At 36.9% G+C, this 22,483-nt stretch overlaps 1 protein-coding gene across 3 annotated transcripts in view; it reads left to right on the top strand.

Moving 5' to 3' along the window:
• Positions 1 to 22,483, top strand: part of CLEC1B (C-type lectin domain family 1 member B) — a 53,102-nt gene that overhangs the window by 16,878 nt on the left and 13,741 nt on the right. Inside the window, exon 1 of one of the 3 annotated variants that reach the window (XM_056799151.1) lies at positions 13,080 to 13,433. The exons of 1 other annotated variant lie outside the window; for it this stretch is intronic. In XM_056799151.1, coding sequence (XP_056655129.1) covers positions 13,361 to 13,433 — 73 coding nt within the window. In that variant the 5' untranslated portion in view covers positions 13,080 to 13,360. Of the gene's footprint in view, positions 1 to 13,079; positions 13,434 to 22,483 lie in introns of those variants that run through there. One more of the 3 variants, XM_007503740.3, reaches the window with a different exon arrangement.

The following is a 22,483-nucleotide window of genomic DNA, read 5'->3' on the forward strand; positions in this document are numbered from 1 at the left end:
TTTTTGATCTGTCTTCTTTTTTTTCCCTTGTGTTTTCTGAATATCATTATTGTCCTCCAGGCTTGCCACCATGGCTTCTTCATGCTCTTCTTCTCTTCTCTCCCTGACTTTTCCTGGCTACAATCATTTTTCTACCCGCATCCCACTAAAACTTGACATTCCCAGTCCATAAATATCCAGCTAACTAAGGAACTAATAGTTCCTTTAAGAACTCATAATAAATTCTTAAACTTCCAAAGCAACTAAGAAGTCTATTATTATTTTTAAAAAATACATACAGAGTAATGCATCTCTTTCCCAGCACTCCAGGAAATGTAGGCTGACCTCCTTTTCTGACAGAGTAATTAGATTAATAAATCAGGAGAATACACGAGATAATTTGCCTAGATTTTACAAAGCACTTGAAAATTCCCTCATGCCAGTGTAGCAGTAGGTGAATTTGGAATTGGGTTCACGACTAAAGTGTACTCATCAGTGTTTCAACATGAACTCGGAATGTGATCTCCAATGGAATGCCCTGAAATTTCTTCTTGGTCTTGTGCTATTTACAGTTGTCTCTTTTCATATGGATAAGAGTATCAATAAAATTCTTCTTCAACTTGATGATGCAAAGGGAAGGATGCTAGTAAATGAGGGGCACTAGCTTAAGAAGGATATAGTAGAGTCAATATTCAAATAGATCTTGGCAAACTAGAATTTGGTGATTCAGTTGGACATTAAGTTTAATTCAATGGCTTATGTATGAGCCACCAGGCTATGTCTTTGGAATACAAATACAAAGACAAAAAATAATATAATTATATCCTATTTAGGGAAAGACAATGTTTTCACAGATGGTGCCAAATTATCTGGAATTATCAAAGTTATGATGTTTGTCATTTTCTACAATGTTCCATTAATCTTTTTAGTCATTATATTTATAATCACCTATGCCAGAAATAAGAAACTTCTGTTTATTCTGTTGGTGCAAGACACAGACCCAGAAGGTATAATAAATAGTGATTCAAGAAATATTTATTTAACATTTACTGTATGCCCAACCTAAGTAAAATGTTGGGAATACAAAGAGAGGAAGAAAAACAATCTCTAACTTAAATAATGTGTATACGAATGGGGAGACAACATGTAAATAACCAGGTGTTGACTACACAATGTGGTCAAGAAGCACGCATTAAGGGCCTACTATGCACCAGTCACTGTGCTAAACACTGGGGATAAAAAGGAGAGCAAAAACAATCTCTGCCCTCAAGCAATTTACAGTTTAATGGGGGAGGCAATACAGTTAATACATACAGGATAAATTGAAGGCAGTCTTAGTGAGAAGGGACAAACATTATGGGAATCAGGAAAGACATTTTTAGAAGGTGAGATTTTATCTGAAACTTGAAAGAAGTCAAGGAAGGTGAAATGAGAAAGGAAGAATTCCAGACCTTGGGTAAAGCCAGTGAAAATGCCCAGGGACAGAAAATGGAGTGTCTTATGAAACAGCAAGACCAGTGTGCTTGGACCCTGTAAGTAAGGTTTAAAAAGACTTAAAAGGTGGGGGCAGGTATGTGACTCAGTGTATTGAGAACCAAGATCAGAGACAGAAAATCTTGGGTTCAAATCTAGCCTTAGATACTTCCCAACTGTGTTACGCTGGGCTAGTCACTTAACCCCCTTATCACTCTTCTGCTTTGGAACCAATACACAAGTATTGATTTTAAGGTCTGGGTTTAAAAAAAAATAAAGAAGACTCAAAAGGTAGTATGGGGTTAGATCATGAAGATCTTTAAAACTCAAACAGATTTCATATTTGATATTAGAGATAATGGGAAGCCACTGGAGTTAATTGAAAGGGAAAGTGGTATAACATGGCCAAGCTTGCACTTTAGGAAAATTATTTTGATGACTGAGTGGAGGATGAATTAGAGTGCAGAGGGATTTGAGGCAGGGGCACCAACCAGAGGTCAATATTACTACTCCAGACATGAGGTGATGAGGCTTCTACCAGGGCGGTAATAGTACCAGAGAAGGGGTCCTATATGAGAAATGTTCTGAGGAAAGACCTTGACCTGAAGAGAGGTTAGGGGAAGAATCAAATAGTTTTTTTTTTTTATTTTATTTGGTCAATTTCAAACATTATTCCATGGATACAAAAATCATTTTCTATTCCTCCCTTCCCTCCTCCCACCCTTCCCATATATGACTCGAAATTCCACTGGGTATTACATATGTCCTTGATCCAAACCTATTTCCATGTTGTTGATGTTTGCCCTAGGATGTTCATTTAGGGACTATGTCCCCAACCATATCCCCTCGACCCATTAATCAAGCAGTTGTTTTACTTCGGTGTTTTTACTCCCACAGTTTTTCCTCTGAATGTGGATAGTGTTCGTTCTCGTAAATCCCTCCAGGTGGTTCATGATCACTGCATTGCCACTAATGGAGAAGTCCATTATATTCAATTGTACCACAGAGTATCAGTCTCTATGTCCAATGTTTTCCTGGTTCTGCTCCTCTCACTCTACATCAATTCCAAAGGGCAGACAGTCTTTTAGCTCCCTTTGGGCATAGTTCCAAATTGCCCTCCAGAATGGTTGGATCAATTCACAACTCTACCAGCAGTGCATTAATGTTCCAACTTTGCCACATCCCCTCCAGCATTCATTACTTTCCTTTGCTGTCATGTTAGCCAATCTGCTAGGTGTGAGGTGATTATAAGAGATTTAGAACACTTTTTCATGTGCTTATTAATAGTTTTGATTTCTTTAACTGAAAATTGCCTATTCATGTCCCTTGCCCATTTATCAATTGGAGAATGGCTTGCTTTTTGTACATTTGGTTTAGCTCTTTATAAACTTGAGTAATTAGACCTTTGTCAGAGGTTTTTGTTATGAACATTGTTTCCCAATTTGTTGCTTCCATTCTAATTCTGGATGCTTTAGTTTTGTTTGTATAAAACCTTTTTAATTTGATGTAACCAAAATTATTGATTTTATATTTTGTGATTTTTTTCTAGCTCTTGCTTGGTTTTAAAGTCTTTCCTTTCCCAAAGTTCTGACAAGTATACTATTCTGTGTTTGCCTAATTTGCTTATAGTTTCCTTCTTTATATTCAGATCATTCACCCATTCTGAGTTTATCTTGGTGTAGGGTGTGAGATGTTGATCTAAACCTTATCTTTCCCATACTGTCTTCCAATTTTCCCAGCAGTTTTTTATCAAATACTGAGCTTGGTCCCCAAAACTGGGATCTTTGTGCTTATCATAGACTGTTTTGATGAGGTCCCTTACCCCAAGTCTATTCCACTGATCCTCCTTTCTGTCTCTTAGCCAGTACCAAATTGTTTTGATAACCACTGCTTTATAGTATAGTTTGAGATCTGGGACTGCAAGTTCTCCTTCCTTTCCAATTTTTTTTTTATGATTTCCCTGGATATCCTTGATCTTTTGTTCTTCCAAATTAACTTTGTTATGTTTTTTTTTAATTCATTAAAAAAGTTTTTTGGTAGTTCAATGGGTATGGCACTAAATAAGTAAATTAATTTGGGTAGGATGGTCATTTTTATTATGTTAGCTTGTCCCACCAATGAGCAATCAATATTTTTCCAATTGTTTAGATCTAGTTTTAATTGTGCGGAGAGTATTTTGTAGTTGTGTTAATATAGTTCCTGTGTTTGTCTTGGCAGATAGATTCCTAAATATTTTATATTGTCTAGGGTGATTTTAAATGGAATTTCTCTTTCTAATTCTTGCTGCTGAAATGGGTTGGAGATATATAGAAATGCTGATGACTTATGTGGGTTTATTTTGTATCCTGCAACTTTGCTAAAGGTGTTGATTATTTCAATTATCTTTTTGGTTGAATCTCTAGGATTCTTTAAGTAGACTATCATGTCATCTGCAAAGAGTGATAACTTGGTCTCCTCCTTGCCTATTTTGATGCCTTCAATTTCTTTTTCTTCTCTAATTGCTACTGCTAGTGTTTCTAGTACAATGTCAAATAGTAGAGGTGATAATGGGCATCCTCGTTTTACTCCTGATCTTATTGGGAAGGCTTCTAGATTATCCCCATTGCAGATGATGTTTGCTGATGGTTTTAGATATATACTGTTTATTATTTTTAGGAAAGGCCCTTCTATTCCTATACTTTCTAGTGTTTTCAATAGGAATGGGTGTTGTATTTTATCAAAGGCTTTTTCTGTATCTATTGAGATAATCATGTGATTTTTATCGGTTTGCTTGTTAAAATGGTCTAATTATGTGGATGATTTTCCTGGTATTGAACCATCCTTGCATTCCTGGTATGAACCCTACCTGGTCAGAGTGAATAACCCTTGTGATGATTTGCTGGAGTCTTTTTGCTAGTATCCTATTGTTATAATTAAAATAGTTGGTTGAGGCCATAAACTGTGGTAATTAAAATAGTGGAAGACTTAGATTGTTGTAGATAAAAGAGTGGATGAGTAAATTATGACCGCAGAAAATATATTTTTCAAGACAGTGTCTTGTTTAAATCAAATATAAGGTGGTCGCCAGGGAAGAATTCCCAATTATTAAATATACCCAAGTCAGCTGGGTTTTATAGAGATTTTAATTAATACAAATGTGGAATTAAAGAAAAGGAGAGAAAGAGAGAAAAGGGGAATAATGAGAAAAGGATAGGCCCACCCAGGGCAGCCCTGGCCAACCCAGGCCTAAGCCCTAAAAGAAAGATCAGTCAGTCCTTAATCACTCACCACAAGATCTGTCCAAGCAAGGATTCAGAGGGACAGAGTCTCCTCAGAGGAAGTTCCAGCCAGAGTCAGCCTCTCTCAGACTGTCTTTAAGAGACTGTCTCAAGAGACTGTTCCAAGAGACTGTGTCTCAAGAGCCTGTCCTGTCTTCTCAGTTTCTCTTCTCCTTTTAAAGAGAATTTTCTCCTATGTCTCCTCCCCTAAGTTCTCACATCTACCAATCACAGTAGTCGTTTTTCAAAGGACAGACTATTCTTAGTTCACACCCAAGTAGACTAATCTTTTGAGTAATTCACACCTGAGTAGACTAGAATCTCCGAGTAAATTTTCACATCTTTGCTCCTTGTAAGTTCACAAGTTGCCTGACCTTTATAGGTACTTAGCACCCCCTTTGTATTTGTTCTAAAAATAGGCACAGCTTAAGAACTTTTTGCCTTATTATAAATATGGGTTTAAGTACTTTTCATTGTTCAGCAAGGAGTTTACAAGTTTATCTTCCCCTAAGGCATGCTTAAGTATGGTGAAGTAGAGTTCTCACATTCCTGATCAAGTACCTTCACTGCCCAAATGGGGAATGGTCTTAACCAAATCTTATGAAGTAGGGTCTGGGAATTTTTTAAGGTTCACAATCCAACTTAATGAAGTAGGGTTTGAGAATTTTTAAGGTTCACACTATTTAAAATTTGCATCTATATTCATTAAGGAGATTAGTCTATAGTTTTCTTTCTCTGTTTTTGACCTGCCTGGCTTTGGGATCAGTACCATGTTTATGTTGTAAAATTAATTTGGTAGAACTGCTTCTTTGCTTATTCTGTCAAATAGTTTGTATAATATTGGGATTAGTTGTTCTTTGAATGTTTGATAGAATTCATTTGTGAATACATCTGGTCCTGGGGATTTTTTTCTTAGGGAATTCTTTGATGGCTTGTTAAATTTATTTTTCTGATATGGGGTTGCTTAGGTAATTTATTTCTTCCTCTTTTAGTCTAGGCAATTTATATTTTTGTAAGTATTCATCCATATCACCTAGATTGCCATATTTGTTGCCATATAATTGGGCAAAGTAGTTTTTAATGATTGCCTTAATTTCCTCTTCATTAGAGGTGAGGTCTCCCTTTTCACCTTGGATACTGTTAAGTTGGTTTTCTTCTTTCCTTTTTTTAATTAGGCTGACTAGTACTTTGTCTACTTTATTTGTTTTTTCAAAGTACCAGCTTCTAGTCTTATTTATTAAATCAATAGTGCTTTGACTTTCAATTTTATTAATTTCTCCTTTGATTTTTAGGATCTCTAATTTAATCATCATCTGAGGATTTTTAATTTGTCTGCTTTCTAGTTTTTTAATTTGCATGCCCAATTCATTGACCTCTGCCCTTCTTCATTTGTTAATGTATGAACTCAAGGATATAAATTTCCCCCTGAGTACTGCTTTGTCTGCCTCCCATAGGTTTTGAAAGGATGTCTCATCATTGTCATTTTCTTCAATGAAGTTATTAATTGTTTCTACAATTTGTTCTTTAACAAACTGGTTCTGGAGAATTATATTTTTAAATTTCTAATCAATTTTTATTTACTTCTCTATGTACCCTTACTAATTATTATATTCATTGCATAGTGATCTGAGAAGGTTGCATTTATTATTTCTGCTCTTTTGGACTTGTTTGCAATGTTTTTATGCCCTAATACATGGTCAATTTTTGTGAATGTACCATGTGCTGATGAAAAGAAGGTATATTCCTTTTTGTCCCTATTTATTTTTCTCCACATGTCTACTAACTCTAATTTTTCTAAGATTTCATTCACTTCTCTTACCTCTTTCTTATTTCTTATTTGGTTTTATTTATCTAGTTTGGATAGAGGAAGGTTCACATCTCCCACTAGTATAGTTTTTCTATCTATTTCATCCTTGAGCTCCACTAGTTTCTCCTTTAGAAATCTGGATGCTATGCCATTTGCTGCATACATGTTGAGTAATGATATTTCGTCATTGTCTATACAATATACATTGTCTATACTATACCTTCGCTATCACTTTTAACTAGATTTATTTTTACTTTGGCTTTGTCAGATATCATGATTACGACTCCTGCCTTCTTTTTATCAGTTGATGCCCAATAGATTTGGCTCCATCCTCTTACTTTCACCCTATGTGTATCTACCTTCCTTATGTGTGTTTCTTGTAGACAGCATATGGTAGGGTTTGGGATTCTAATCCACTCTGCTATTCACTTGCATTTAATGGGTGAGTTTATTCCTTTCACATTCAGAGAAATGATTACTAGCTATGTATTTCTGAGCATTTTGAGTTCTACTTCTGGTCCTACCTTTTCTTCTTTCACTATTTCCTTCTACACCAATGTTTGTTTTTAATCAGTCCCCTAGTTCCCACCCTTATTTTACTTCCCTTTCTACCCCCTCCTTTCTTATTCCCCCCCTTATTTTCCCCTGTAGTCTTTCTAAAATTACCCCACACACATACACCCTCTCCCTCCCTTGTACTGCTTCCCTCCCCACAAGTCCATTTGTTACCCTTCTATTCCCCTATAGGGCGCAAATCTCTATCCCAATGGATTGGATTGTTCTTCCCTCTTTGGGTCAATTTCGAAGCACCCAAGAGTTGAGTATTTCCTATCTCCAACCTCTTTACCCTTCCAGTGTATTGATGTTCTCCCCCCTCCCACCATGAACTTCTTTGTGACATATAAATTTACCCCTATTTGTTTCTTTTCCTATTTCTTTTAGTATTAACCTATTTTTTTAGCTTTAGTTGTATATATACATACACATATATACACACATTATATGTATTTATGCATCTCTCTCTATGTGTGTGTGTGTGTGTGTGTGTGTGTGTGTGTGTGTGTGTGTGTATTTATGTCTTGGCATTTCATCCTATACAGTTTGTCACTGTTCCCTCTAAGTGTAATTCTTCTAGCTGCCCAGTTGATAACAACAGTTTTTAAGAGTTACCAATGACCTCTTTTCTTATGGGATACATATTATTTTAACTTATTGAGTCTCTTAAAAAGGGGGGGATTGTTTGTTTTGTTTTTTTTCTTTTTCCCCTTTCTAAAATTACCTTTTGATGATTCTCTTGAGTTCTGTGCTTAGGCATTAAATTTTCTGTTCAGGTCTGGTCTTTTCTTTGCAAATTCTTGGAATTCTTCTATTTTGTTGAATGACCATATGTTCCCCTGTAAGAATGTAGTCAGTTTTGCTGGGTAGTTGATTCTTGGTTGTAGACCTAGTTCCCTTGCTTTCTGGAATATCCTTTCTGAAACATGCCTTTCTATCCTTCAGTGTGGATGCAGCCAGATCCTGTGTTATCCTCACTGTGGTTTCATGGTGTCTGAATGACTTCTTTGCAGCTTGTAATATTTTTTCTTTGGTCTGATAGTTCTTGAATTTGGCTATAACATTCCTGGGTGTTGTCAGTTGGGGATTAAGTAAGGAGGTAATCTGTGGATTCTTTCAATCTCCACTTTTCCTTCTTGTTCTAGAATATTGGGGTGGTTTTCTTGAATGATTTCCTGTAGTATTCTGTCTAGGCTTTTTCTTTTGTCATGGTCTTCTGGTAGACCAATGATTCTTAAATCGTCTCTCCTCGAACGATTTTCTAAATCCTCTGTTTTGTGAATGAGATGCTTCATGTTTTCCTCAATTTTTTCATTCTTTTGGTTTTGTTTTATAGTGTCCTGCTGCCTTGTAAGGTCACTTGATTCTAGTTGTTGTATTCTGGTTCTTAGAGTGGATTTCATGCCTGGCTTTTTGGTCATCCTTCTCCTTCTGGTCTGATTTTCTTTGGAGGTCATCTTTCATCCTCTTTACCTCATCTTTCATCTCCTTTACCTCATCTTTCATCTTCTTTGCCTCATTTTCCAGCTGGTTGATTTTGGCTTTCAAGACACTATTTTCTCATTTTAGTTCAAGTGTCTCTGTTTCCAGATGACTTATCTTAGTTTTTAAGTTCTTTTCCTAATTGTCTTCAGCCTCTATTAATTGTGTTTTGAATTGCATTTTGAGTTCTTCCAAAGCCTGTATCCAATTCGCTGGGATTTCTGATTCATTGTTTGCTGATCCCTCCCCCTCTGTTCCGCTCACTGTATAGAAGCTGTCTATTGTAATTTCTTTCTTCTTTTTCTGTTGTTTGCTCATATTCACCCCTTCTTTGCTCCCCGTATTTGTCTGTGCTCTTGCTCCTCTCATTTTTTTTTTTTGGTTTTGGGGGCTTCTATCAGTCTCCACTCTTGGAGCTTCGACAGAAGATCTCTCAATGCAGTCTGTGGGGGAGGGTTGTTGGGGTTTGAGCTTCCCTGTCCTCTGGAGGCTTTTGATTGGATTAAAATCCAGCAGTCAATGAGGGAGAGATGTGGAGCCCAGGCTTCCCTGAATTCTGAAGACTTTTGATGGGATTAAGTTCAGCTGGGTTGGGCTGGGTGTGCTCTGAGGCCAAAACCTCCTGGAAGGATGGAGACAATATGGAGGATCTCCACAGCTCTGGCCAGGCTGCCAGCTCTATACTCCCTCTCCAGCTGCTTCCCTGCCATCTGTGTTCAACACTCTGAGCTTGGCACAGCCCTGCCCACAAGGTACACCCTTCAGACCAGCACCTTTGCTTGCCCAGAGGTTCCCGCTGTTGCTGGAGGTTCAGCACTCTAGGTGGGCAGGAGAGGGGTCCTGGGAGCTTCCTTCTGCCTTCCCCTTAAACCCGAGTGTTCTCAGATTCCAACTTTGGGGGGGGTGTACCTTTTGAATTGAGTCCAGCAGGAGGATTTCTTGGCTCTGTCTTGTTGTTAGGTTTGATTTTCTAGGAGCATTCAGTTTGTGATCGGTAAGGAAGGGTATTCAGAGGTCTGAACTTCTGCTCCTTCTAGGCCACCATCTGGACTCTTTCTCCTTTTCAAATACTTTTTAATATACTTAAAATAATTAGTTTGGGATCTAAGTGGAGGATGGATTAAAATAAGATTCACTGAGAGTGATGTGGACTTGTACTGAGTAGTAGCTATATGAATAGAGAGAAAGGGATGACAGCTATTGTAAAGGTAGAAATTGCAAAATTTTGCAATGTATTGGACATATAGGGTGATTGAGAATGGGAAATAGAGTATGATACTGAGGTTATGAAACTGACTGACTGGGAGGGTGGTAGGAAATCTGAAAAGAGGGAGGGTTTAGTGTCATAATGAATTCTGTTTTGGTCCAGTGGAGTTTGAAATGCTTAAAGGACATCTACTTCAAGCTATCTAAGAGGCAGCTAGAGATGTGTGATTTTAATTCATGAAGGAGGATAAGTATATTTAGATCTGGGAATCATTTCTATAGAAATTATCATGGCAGCTGGTGAGATCACTGAGAAAGCTAGTAAAAGGGAGAAGAGAATGAGGCTCAGTTCAGAACTTTGAGGGATACTCCCAGTTAGTGGGCATGACAAGGATGAAGAACCACCAAAGGAAGCTAAGAAGGAGCATTTAGTAAGATAAGAAGAGAACCAGGAAAGAGCAATGTCACACACACACACACACACACACACACACACACACACACACACACGATCAAACAGGACATGAAGTTTGACTCTTCTCACAACACTTATGAGAGCTCTCTGCTATAGATTTCTATGTTGTTTTAAGATTCCTTATGGAGTTTTTCATTTGTGTCTTTTAATCATTTTATAAATTCACCTGTGGTGATTTAAGAGGTAATGGCACAGCCATGGTTTCTCAAAACTATGTCCAGCATCAGTTGATACCAAAAAGGGAAATGAATGTCTTCTTAGCCTGTTTTATTTTCACATGCATCTTCTCAGAAATTTACAAACTTTGACCATTTATAGAAGATACCAACTCTTTCATTTTCAACAGCAAGATGTAGCCTTCACCTTTTTACTAAGTGTTACTTAGTACAAAGATTTATGAAGTTGATGATTGATTCATTGTTGTTGGGGCAAGACATTACAAAGTATGCTTCAGTTAGCCAAAAATTGCTGATGACACTAAGGAATCTTGAGAATTGTGAAGGAATGAAATTGAGAGACCGCCTTTAAAAAATGAAGAAGATAGTGAAGACATCTATTTTAAGGGTAGGTCTAGAGAAGAAGAAAAAGATTAAAACAGCAACTGGATAACTTGATAAGGAGCAAACAAGAGTCGTGCTTACCCTGTTGAAGGATACTAAGTTAATTCTAATGGAGAATGAAAAATAAGACACTTGTAAGTATCTTAAGTCCCTTATAAGATACTATGAAACTCAGTCTATTAAGAGAAAGGGCATATCCACAAAAGGCTAGAATACTGGCAAATGTGAAAATCCAATGAATGATACGAAGAGCTATGTTCGTTCATAGACAGCATATCATTTCTGACTGGGGGATGTCAGGGAGAGCTTCATGGAGGAAATATCTTTTCAATTGTGTCCTGAATGATGAGTGAGAACTTGATTGGTTGATTTGATGGCAAAAAGCATTCTAGGTGAAAGGAATTGCGGTGGGAGTAAAAATTCTTTGGAGGGGAATATAGGAATCTTAGTGGATTGAAAACTAGGCCTAAAGATAGCCAGGCCTAGAGATGGGAGGTCCTAGGTTCAAATCTTGCCTCAGACACTTCCCAGCTGTGTGACCAATACACAGTATTGATTCCAAGATGGAAGGTAAGGGTTTTAAATTAAAAAAAAAATTCCTTGGAACCAAATGTTGCCTTTTACAGGAGATCCTCTTTTAAAACGCACATTTCAGGACAACTACATGATTCAATGGCTAGAGAGCTAGGCCTAGAGATGGAAGATCCTGGATTCAAATCTGAACACAGATACTTCCTAGCTTTGTGACCCTGGGCAAGTCACTTAACCAAATTACCCAGCCCTTCTGCCTCAGAAGTGAGACTTAGAATCAATTCTAAGAGAGATGGTAAGGATTAAAAATTAAAAAAAAAAACAATAAAATAAAATACATATATCAGTGATGACTCAGGAAATCACTTAATGTGAGTTTAATTTGAAAGTTCAATCCCCTAACATTTTGAAGGTATTTGGTGTTGTGGGGAGTTAGGGATGGATGATATAGTTCAGTTCAACATTGGCACTGTTGTAGGCACAAGATACGGTATGTACCCAGTAAATAGATACAGAGTAATTAAAAAAAAGTAATTTCAAAAAAGAGTGAGAAAGAACTAATATATGGGGAATCAGGAAAGGCCATTGCTTTGAAGTAAACTAGGAATTCCGTGAGGCACATTCAGTGGGGAGGAGGCTGACCTTGACACTTAAGGTCCTATGAAGGAGAGATACTGAAATGCCATCCCCTTATTGGACATTGAGAGATTGGGAGTGATGCAGACATTAGACTTTCTTTCTGTGAACAAGAGAAATTTCATACCACACTACTGGGCAGTAATCACATCAAAAGGGAGCTTGATCTGTCCTTTGGAGTCTATCCCATCCCTACCCCATCCCTCCCCGCCCCCAGCATCATTGAAATCCAACCCTTGACTCATTCACAAGGCCTGGGACAATGTGAGTGGTGCAGGAAGGAAAGGAGGTCAGTGGAGGCATTCAGAAAGACATGTCCAGGGAGAAGGGCAGCAGGACAATGGGACCCTCAGGGTTCAGGTCCAAAACCAAGTGAAGGTATAAGAGTGGCCAGATGGAGCAGCTGAGTGGCTAAATGGATGGAAAGACATGCCTAGAGTTTGAAGGACCTGATTCAAAATATGGCCTCAGATACTTCCTAGCTGTGTGAACCCTGAACTAGTTACTTAACCCCAGTCTCTTAGCCCTTATTGCTCTTCTGAACACATAAAGATTGAAAAAGATTTTTTTAAACTATTTATCTTAGCTTTTTGTCATGTGTTTTCTTAATGAATGGATTGGCCAGTAACAGTACAACTCTTTATTACAAAGGGATCTGTGAAATGCCTGGATATTAACAACTTTTGGAAATATGGCTTTAGACTCTTCTTAGTAGTAGCTCTAATTCTGCACATCATGAAACAATTAACTTTCCTAGGTTTGAAGTTGGACCATATTAGATACTCTCCCCAGCCCTTCCTACTCCCACTCCAAGATCAATATCCCTGTTTGAAACTTAAATAAGAGTTTTGTCCTGTGGTATTTGTGGAAAAATACATGTCAAGGAAGGAGAAAAGGAAAGAAGGAAGAAAAGAAGAAAGGAATAAGGGAAAGGAAAGGAAAGGAAAGGAAAGGAAAGGAAAGGAAAGGAAAGGAAAGGAAAGGAAAGGAAAGGAAAGGAAAGGAAAGGAAAGGAAAGGAAAGGAAAGGAAAGGAAAGGAAAGGAAAGGAAGAAAGAAAAAGACATGCAAAGAGAAAGAAAAGTCAGGAAGGATATATGTTAGGGAATGCCTCTGTTACTCACTAGAGATAAGAAAAAAGGAAGAATCCACTTCATCGGCTTCTACAGCAAAAGTTCCTTTTCTGCTGAGTCCAAGGCCAGTGTATCTTTGAATATCCATGGGAGGATTTCCTGAGAGGCGTAGTATATCCAGCCTTTAGATGACTCCTCCACACTGATGAGGAGCATAAGTAAGGAAGAATAGAGAAAGAGAAACATTGATCTTGGGATTGTGAAGGTGGCCTGTGCTGTCGGCTTGCCTGTCTACACTAAGCACTCTAATCCAGCAAAGAGAAAGACATGCAGGATGAAGATGGATATATCACATTAAATTTTAAATCAAGAGCATCAGCTGGGACTTCAAGACTTACAGGTAGGAATCCAATTATCCCCAAGTGTTCTAAAAATCATCAGGTTGAGATGATTCTAATTCTAATAGTTATTGAGGAACCCTCCTCCCCATTAAAAAAAAAGCCTATATTATCCATATAGGCAGCATGGTATAGCAAAAAGAGAACTGACCTTGGAAGCCAAGAAGAACTGAGCCCAAGTCCTACCTCTTATGTGTACAAGTTATATGACCTTGGTCAAGAGAGTTAATTTCTTAGTACTCTAAGCTACTCATAAGTTGTGGAGAAAGTGCTTTGGTAGAAGGAGTTTCCTCATTTGGGAGTTCACTGTACTAATAAAATCACAAGTCAGATTTATATTCCCATGCCTAAGTTTACAATAAGGTGTATATTTAGTGTTTCTATGTGAATGTACTTTTGTGTTCAATAGAAACAATGTTATAAAGTAAGATAAAGGGTTGGATTTAGAATAAAGAAGACCTGAAGTCCTGTCTCAGACATTGAACTAACTATCTAAGGCTGGACAAGTCATTTAGCTTTTCTAAGACATAGTTTCCTCATCTGTAAAATGGGCATCACAATAGCAACTAACTTACAAGTTATTGTGAGAATCAAATCAGATAGTGTATATAAAGTACTTCACAAAATTCAATGTATTATAAACGTGAATTATTTTCCCTTCAGTCAAATAATGTGCCAGAGCCTAGAAGTTATGTACTATGTAGGCAGGGGGGAAAGATTTATTAGGAAGAAGGATAGCTGAAAAGATAGGGGAGGATGCTAAGGCATGTGACCCCAAAATTCCAATCCACAACAAAGGGACACTGAGGCAGACTCTGAGCAGCTTGAATTTATTAGGGAAATACATAGTCCCTAAGCAAGTGGGTCCAGGACTGGCCTCAGAAATAAAGGACCCTTCCCTTCAGGATTTCTGGAATTTTTTAGTATTTGAAAAGTTACCAAAAACAAAATGGGATAATCCAATTCCATGATTGCACATCTTTTGAAGCAGTAGGTGGGTGGGTGGGAGGGGAGAAGGCATAACTCCTATTATTGTCTACCCTTCTTGAAAAGACAAGCATTTTTTATAGGCTTTCCATTTGCATTCATGCAAAGCATATTTTTATATTAATCGGGTTGTGAAAGAAAACACAAACCAAAAAATAAGAAAAAAGAAAAGAAAAAGAAAGTGAATAAGGGATGCTTTCATTTGCATTCAGACTCCTTTCATTTTTCTGGAGGCAGATGGCATTTTTCATCATGAATCCTTTGGGATTATCTTAGATCACTGAATTGTCCAAGAATAGCTGTCATTCACAGTTCATCATACAATATTGCCATTCCTATGTACAATGTTCTCTTGGTTCTACTCACTTCATTCTGTATCAGTACATTTAACTCTTTCCAGGTCCCCCCCCCTCGAAATTAGCTTGCTGGTCATTTCTTGTAGCACAACAGTATTCCATTATAATCATATACCAAAACCTTTTCAGCCATTTCCCGATTGATAGACATTCCCTCAGTTTTCAATTTTTTGCCACCATAAAAAGAGATTTTGTGAATACTTTTGTATAAATAAATCCTTTTCCTTTTTGCTTTTTATCTCTTTGGGACATAAAACTAGTAGTGGCATTGCTGGATTAAAGTGTATCCATTTTTATAGCTATTTGGTCATAGTTCCAAATTGCTCTATAGAGTGGTTGGATCATTTCACAACTCCCGCCAACAATGCAATTGATGTCCCAATTTTCCCACATCCTTCCCAACATTTATCATTTTCCTTTTCTGTCATATTAGCTAATCTGATGGGTATGAGGTGGTACCTCAGAATTGTTTTAATTTGCATTTCTCTAATCAATAGTGCTTTAGAATATTTTCTCACATGGCTATAGATAGTTTTGATTACTTCTAAAAACTGTCTGTTTGACAATGGTGAGACTTATGACAAAGAATGCTGCCCACCTCCAGTAAAAGAGTGGTTAGTCTTGGAATACAGATGAAAGCATGTGATTTTTCACTTGTTTATCTGGGGTTTTGTTTTGTATGATTATTCACTGATAAAAATGAACAATATGGAAATATGTTCTGCATTATCATATATGTAAAGCCCAGATCAATTAGTTTGCCAACTGTGTGTGTGTGGAGGGGGGGGGGAGGCAAAGGAAGGGAAGGAGAAAGACAATTTGGATTACATAACTTTGGAAAACTTATGTGGAAATTTGTTGTTGCATGTAATTGGTAAAAATAAACCAATAAGATGAAATAAAAATTAAAAATGAAATGAAATAAAAACTACCTGTTTGTATCATTTGACCATTTATCTTTTAGGGAATGACATATTCTTATAGACTTAAGTAATTTCTCTATATATTTGAGAATTAGGCCTTTATCAGAGAAACTTCTTATAAAATTTTCAGTTATATTACAGTGTTTTTCCCTCTATCTAAATTCTGCCCCCTACTTCCCCCATTTTTTCTATTCTCTCTTTTTTTCACCCTATCCATCCTCAAAAGTGTTTTCCTTCTGATTACTGCCTCACCTAATATGCCCTGCCTTATATCAGTCTCCCCTTAAACCCTTCCCCAAATACTTCCCTGTAGGGTAAGATAGATTTTTATACCCAACTGAATGTGTATATTATTCCCTCTTTGAACTAATTTCAATGTGAATAAGGTTGAAGTACTACTTCCCACCTCCCCCATCTACCCTTCCACTGTAAAGACTTTTTATTACCTCTTTTATGTGAGATAATGTACCCCATTCTACCACCTCTCCCTTACCCTTTTCCCAGTGTGTTCCTCTTTCTCACCCCTTAATTTTATATTTTTAGATATCATCCCATCATATTCAGTTTTATACTCATCCCCTCTGTCTATATATACTTTTTCTAACTTCCCTAATAATAATGAAGTTCTTAGGAGTTACAAGAGAATGTGAAGAGTTAGAAATTATTGAATCCTTTATAATTTTCTTCCTTCTCATTGTTTATGCTTCTTGTGAGTCTTGTATTTGAAAACTAAAATTTCTATTCAGCTCTGATCTTTTCATGAGGAATGCTTGAAAGTCTTCCATTTCATGGAATATCTTATTTTCCCCCTGAAGGAGTATATACTCAGTTTTGCTGGGTAGGGAATTGTAAGTTTTAATCCTAGCTCCTTTGCCCTCCAGAACACCATTTTAGCCCTTTTATTATTAAATGTAGAATCTGCTAAATCTTGTGTTGTCCTGATTGTGACTCCACAATATTTGAATTTTTTCTTTTTGGCTGCTTGCAATATGTTTTCCTTGATCTAGGAGATCTGAAATTTGGCTATCGCATTCCTAGAGTTTTAATTTGGGGATCTCTTTCAGGAGATGATCAGTGAATTCTTTCCATTTCTATTTTGCTCTCTGGTCTGAGAATATTAAGGCACTTTTCTTTGATATTTTCTTTTTTTTTAAACCCTTACCTTCCATCTTGGAATCAATACTGTGTATTGGTTCCAAGGCAGAAGAGTGGTAAGGGTTAGGCAATGGGGGTCAAGTGACTTGCCCAGGGTCACACAGCTGGGAAGTGTTTGAGGCCAGATTTGAACCTAGGACTTCCCATCTCTAGGCCTGGCTCTCAATCCACTGAACTACCCAGCTGCCCCCTCCTTGATATTTTCTTGAAAGATGATGTGCAGGCTCTTTTTTTGATAATGACTTTTAGGTAATATGATAATTCTTAAATGATATCTCCTTGATCTATTTTCCAGGTCAGTTGTTTTTCCAATGACATATTACACATTTTCTTCTTTTTTTATCCCTTTGATTTTGTCTGATTGTTTCTTGCTATCTCATGGAGTCATTCATTTCCATTTACTGAATTCTAATTTTTAAGAAATTATTTTCTTCAATGAACTTTTGTATCTCCTTTTCCATTTAACCAAATCTACTTCTAAAGAAGTTTTTTTTCTTCAGAGAATGTCTGTACATATTTTTCTACTAGGCAATTCTACTTTTAAGTTCTTTTAGGGGATTTTTGTGACTCTTTTACCATTTGGCCTATTCTATTTTTAAGATGTTATCTTCAGTATTTTTTTGTACCTTCTTTACAAGATGTTTACTCCTTTTTAATGATTTTCATACATCACTCTCATTTATTTTCCTAATTTTCTCTCTTTTTCTATTATTTGATCTTTACATTTTTTGAGCTCCTCTAAGAATTTTTAAGCTTGAGGCCAATTCACATTTTTCTTTGGGAAAATTGAATGTAGAGTTTTAACTTTAGTGTCCTATTTTGAGTTTGTGTTTTGAGCTTCCCTATCATCATCATCATAGTAACTTTCTATGGTCAGGTTCTTTTTTTGTTGTTATTTGCTCATTTTTCCAGTCTATTTCTTGACTTTTAACTTTCTGTGAAAGTTGGGTTAGGGTTGGGACACTGTATCAACCATCAGGTTTTTTTTTTTTTGTTCAGCTGTAAATCTGTAATTTTTCAGTTCCTCCAAGGTGGTATGATCCAAGGAGAGATTTGTTTACTAATCTCCTTGCCTGTGCTCTGGTCTGTGAGCATTCTCTTCTACCCTTTAATTGAGACCAAGTTTCCTGGTCCTCTATGTTTCCAAGCTCTGGTGTGCTAGCATTTCTCCTTGCTCTGGGACTGTAACCCATGAATGTGAATTGGATCCACATGTGGACAATGCAACAGAATCCTGCAACCAGTGTCAGCAGTGGGACCCCTGTAATCTCCTTCTGACAGAATGACCAACCCCCTTACTATCTGTGGGCTGAGAGCACCAGAAGCTGCTACTATATTGCTGAGGCATAGTTTGCACTGGATTGTGCTTCACTCTCACCCTAGTGTGAAAGACTTTTCTTGCCAGTCTTAGTTGCCTGGAAATAAAATATTACTGTCCTTCCATAGATTCTGTTGCCCCAGAATTTGTTTTGAAGCTTTATTTTAAAGTTGCTTGGAGAGGAATTTGGGAAACCTTAGGTAAATTGTTTCCTTTTCTCCATCATCTTGACTCCATCCCATAGTTATGGTTTGAAAGTAAAAGGTAACTTTGGAGTGGTGACAGTGATTCATAGGAGGTAGGGGTATTGCTAAAGCATTTGAACTTTATTTCAAGCATTATATACTTGAGAGTCAGGTGGGGTGATCAGTGCTAATAGAAGACAAGCTAAGACAAAATCTTTTTAACAGACCCAAATAATATAGCATAAATCTTAACATAATCATTAATATATCAAAAGTATCACCAACACATTGTGGGCTAATTAATTCTAATCTATATAATTCTTATTCCTATAGTATTAACTAATATAACTAACTCTTACTCAATCTTATTTTGTTTAACTCACTAATATAACCACATATACTCATTAAATCCTAATGAACTGAGTAAATACTGATTAAATTGCATTGAGAGTATCAAAATTATTTTCATGTTCTACTCTTTGATCCAAAAAAGACCTATATGGATTGCTAAAGCCTAAGGACCCATAATAGGCAGTCCTCTGTGGGTGGTGTAAAATACCAAAGGAGACACTCTCTACTGAGGTTCATTGACAATAATCCATGAGGACAGTAACACATGGGAGAAGTAGAATTTACATGTCTTCCAGGTAAAACAATGATCAAATGCTTTTGGTTCCTAAACCCCCAATGTCTGGGTAATTTCTAGTTGAGTTTTGAATGTGTCAGGTATTTGTGTGTTCATTGAAAAATGACTTCTCATGGAGTGACTTTCAGTTGATGGTAGCTCTAAAGGTGAGTCTTTACAGAAGAGCTGACCAGTTACAGAGGTTCCTTCAGGTATTTCCTGCTATGACCCTCTTACAAAACAAATCTTAATACAATTTAGTATATATTCATCTGAGCTTGTTATTTTTTCAATAGGTCTTAAGCCTAGCTATTCAGTCCAAATTAGTTATTCATTGTAGCTCTTAGGGAATCTACTCTTGTGTAAGCGCCTATAAATTATATGAACATGTCTGCCTCCTAGATGATGCCTTCTGTGATGTGGAAAGGAGGGACTGAAACATTTGTGGATAAATTCTATTATTAAATTTTTTTAAAAGAGCAAATGACAAACTAGTTTATTATCCATAGTTTGGCAGTGTTTTTGTAAATAGTATATTTTCAAGCCTATTTAGGTCAGGGTTTCACTTTTGCTTAAAAGGTTCTATTTCCAAATAATTTGAATAGTAAACTGACAAAAAATTTTTAAATTAAATAAATCTTTTCAGTTCCTTCAGTGTGTACTTGCAAAAGAAAAAGAAAAAAAAGGAGCATGTAGGTAGCAACATGGTTTGTAAGAGATAACTTCTTTGCCTAAGTTTAATGGCCACCCAGATGAATTTACATTAGAAATGCTCCAATTGGAGCATTGGAACATTGGAATTCCAGTTGGAACAACAAAAGTAAACCTGAATAACACTGGCTATCACAAGATCAATCATGAGTCACTCTCCTCCAAGATAACTAATTGTTCTAAAATTTTTTTCTTTTAACAAAAACAAGTTTCTTATTTATCCTCACTAAATAATAGATTCATACCTTGGTCCTGCAAATGGCTGAAACATTGCTTAATCATTCTCATAACACACAGATATTTCAGAGATTTTATTGCATGCATGACAGACAGTAGGCAAAGCTAAATATTTGTTTATTTAATAGTTTAGGATCTGCAAGTGACTATAATTCCAGGTTGAATAGTTTATGTCTTACATACTTACGTCTTAATGTAACTTAGATTGCTCCAGCATGAGCCTATGAGATAAAGATTTAATCTACTGGCTACTCGTTATGATTATAGAACTTTGCCACAAAAAAGAAAAAGAGAATCATGTTTACAGTTAAGAGGAAATGCTTCCCTAAATTAATATCAGTTATAGGCAAGAGTTATCTAGGCAATCAATGATATTCGCAGGATATTACAGTTGACTTAGAAATTTTGCCTCAAAGGGGGATGGATAGCTTCATACAAAAATATTTATAGCTGCACTTTTTGTAGTGGCAAAAAACTGGAAAAAGGGGGAGTGTCCCTTGATTGGGGAATGACTGAACAAATTGTGGTGTATGATGGTGATGGAATATTATTGTGCCACAAGGAATGGTGAACCAGTTGATTTCTTTAAGAACTGGAAAGACCTCCATGAACTCATATGGAGTGAAATAAGTAGAACTAGGAGGACTTTGTACACAGTAACTGAAACATTATGGGATAATCAAATGTAATAGACTTTGCTATTCAAAGCAATGCAATGATCCAGGATAATTTTGAGAGACTTATAAGAAAGAATGCTATCCATCAAGCTAGAAAAAGAACTGTTGGAGTAGAAATGCAGAAGAAAACATGATTTATCACTTGTTTATATTGGTATATGAGTTTGGGTTTTAGTTTTAAAAGATTATTATGAAAATGAATATTATGAAAATAGGTTTTGAGTGATAATACATGTATAACCTAGTAGAATTGCTTGTCAACTCTGGGAGTAGAAGAAAAGAGGGGAGGGAGACAATATGAATCATGTAACCATGGGGAAAAATTTTTTTTAAATCATGGAGACTGGGAGGTCCAGAAATGGTCTCAATTACCAGGAGATCTGGAAATGGTCTCTGAGATCTTTGGGAGACCTCTTGAGGGGATGTTGAAGAGAGACAGGAAATTAAAATAGTGCATGTATTTTGCAATGCAGGGTTTCAAATTTAACTGGAGAATCTGTAGACCTGACAACCTGTAGGTCCTGAGATTTCTCTGCTCACAATAAAGCCAGATCTTTGCCACTCCCCCAATAAATTTAGCCAAGTGGGGAAGCAAATTAAAAAAAAATACTTCATAGGGAATAGTTTAAAGGGATTTAAAGGGTTAATACATAATTTCCCCCTTGATCTGCTACACAAATAAAACAAAGTCAAAGAGAGAACACAAGGCCATTTCAAAAAAGTTTCAGAGCATAATTAACTAACTAAGGAGTTCCTTCATATGTTCAGTTTGACCAGAGCTTTGAGGGTGGTATGAGATGTGGAGCCTAGGAATGACACTAAACTTAGAATATACTTTAGACAGAATAGAATCAGTGAAATGAGACTCATTGGGAGTCTATATGGGCAGGTGGGCCATATCTGGATACAACTTCCTTGTTGAGAATTTTAGTAACAAAGGCAGCTATTACTTTACAATTATAGACACTTCAATGGTTAAGTAAGTTGATCAGCAATGACAAGATAGTGCTTATAATGACTTGTTTTGGACATTTGACAAAATTAATTTGTAAGTACTCAAAAGATGTACTACAAAAGATGTACAAAAGAAAGTACTCAACCCATTCTTGTTTAATTGAATCTGTTCTCCCTTGTGTGCCATAATGGCTCCCCTTATGAACAGAAAGGCATACCTGCTGACGGAAATTCTAGGAGGGGAGTGTCTTACCTTCTTCCTCAGTTTCCCAGACCCCTGAGACCTGTTTAGTCTTGTCTTGCTACTTCTACTTTCCAACCTCAATATCATCATAGAGTAAAGGGATTGCTGAGGAATTTCCAAACCCGTTGCAACCAGAACATCCTGACAGCATGCTGAACTCCTAAAGCATAAGAGATTCAATGTAAGTGGTTGTACTCTGTCAGCAGTAAGGTGATAGGCTTGACCAAGAGCAATGAGCTCAGTAGCCTGGGCACTTTGGTTAGAGGATAATGAAGTACCCCAAACTTTTTCATGGTCAGAGACTACAGAGGCTCCAGTGTAGCCCTCTCCATCTTTCATGAGGAAAAAGCTATCAGTAAAGAAAACAAAGTCTGGATTCTTAGGAGGCACATTAGCAAGGTCAGTCTGGGACTTCTCAACTGGGTCAACATACACTCATGCAAAAGCTCACCAGAGATAGGTAAGTCAAGGAGCAGCATTGCAGGATTGATAATGAAACAACATTTTAAGGTAATATTTTCTTTCCTTACCCAAATCACATCATACCTTGTAAATCTCTGGCCAGAAAAGTCTTGGAGCATAGTGGCATAGCAATAGGGCCTTGACCTCATGTGGACACTTTATTTCTAAGGGACATTCTAGGATTAGATCAGATGCCTTCTCCACTAGAAGTGCATTGG

Source organism: Monodelphis domestica, chromosome 5 (genome assembly GCF_027887165.1).
Source record: "Monodelphis domestica isolate mMonDom1 chromosome 5, mMonDom1.pri, whole genome shotgun sequence".
In the NCBI taxonomy this organism is placed as follows: domain Eukaryota; kingdom Metazoa; phylum Chordata; class Mammalia; order Didelphimorphia; family Didelphidae; genus Monodelphis; species Monodelphis domestica.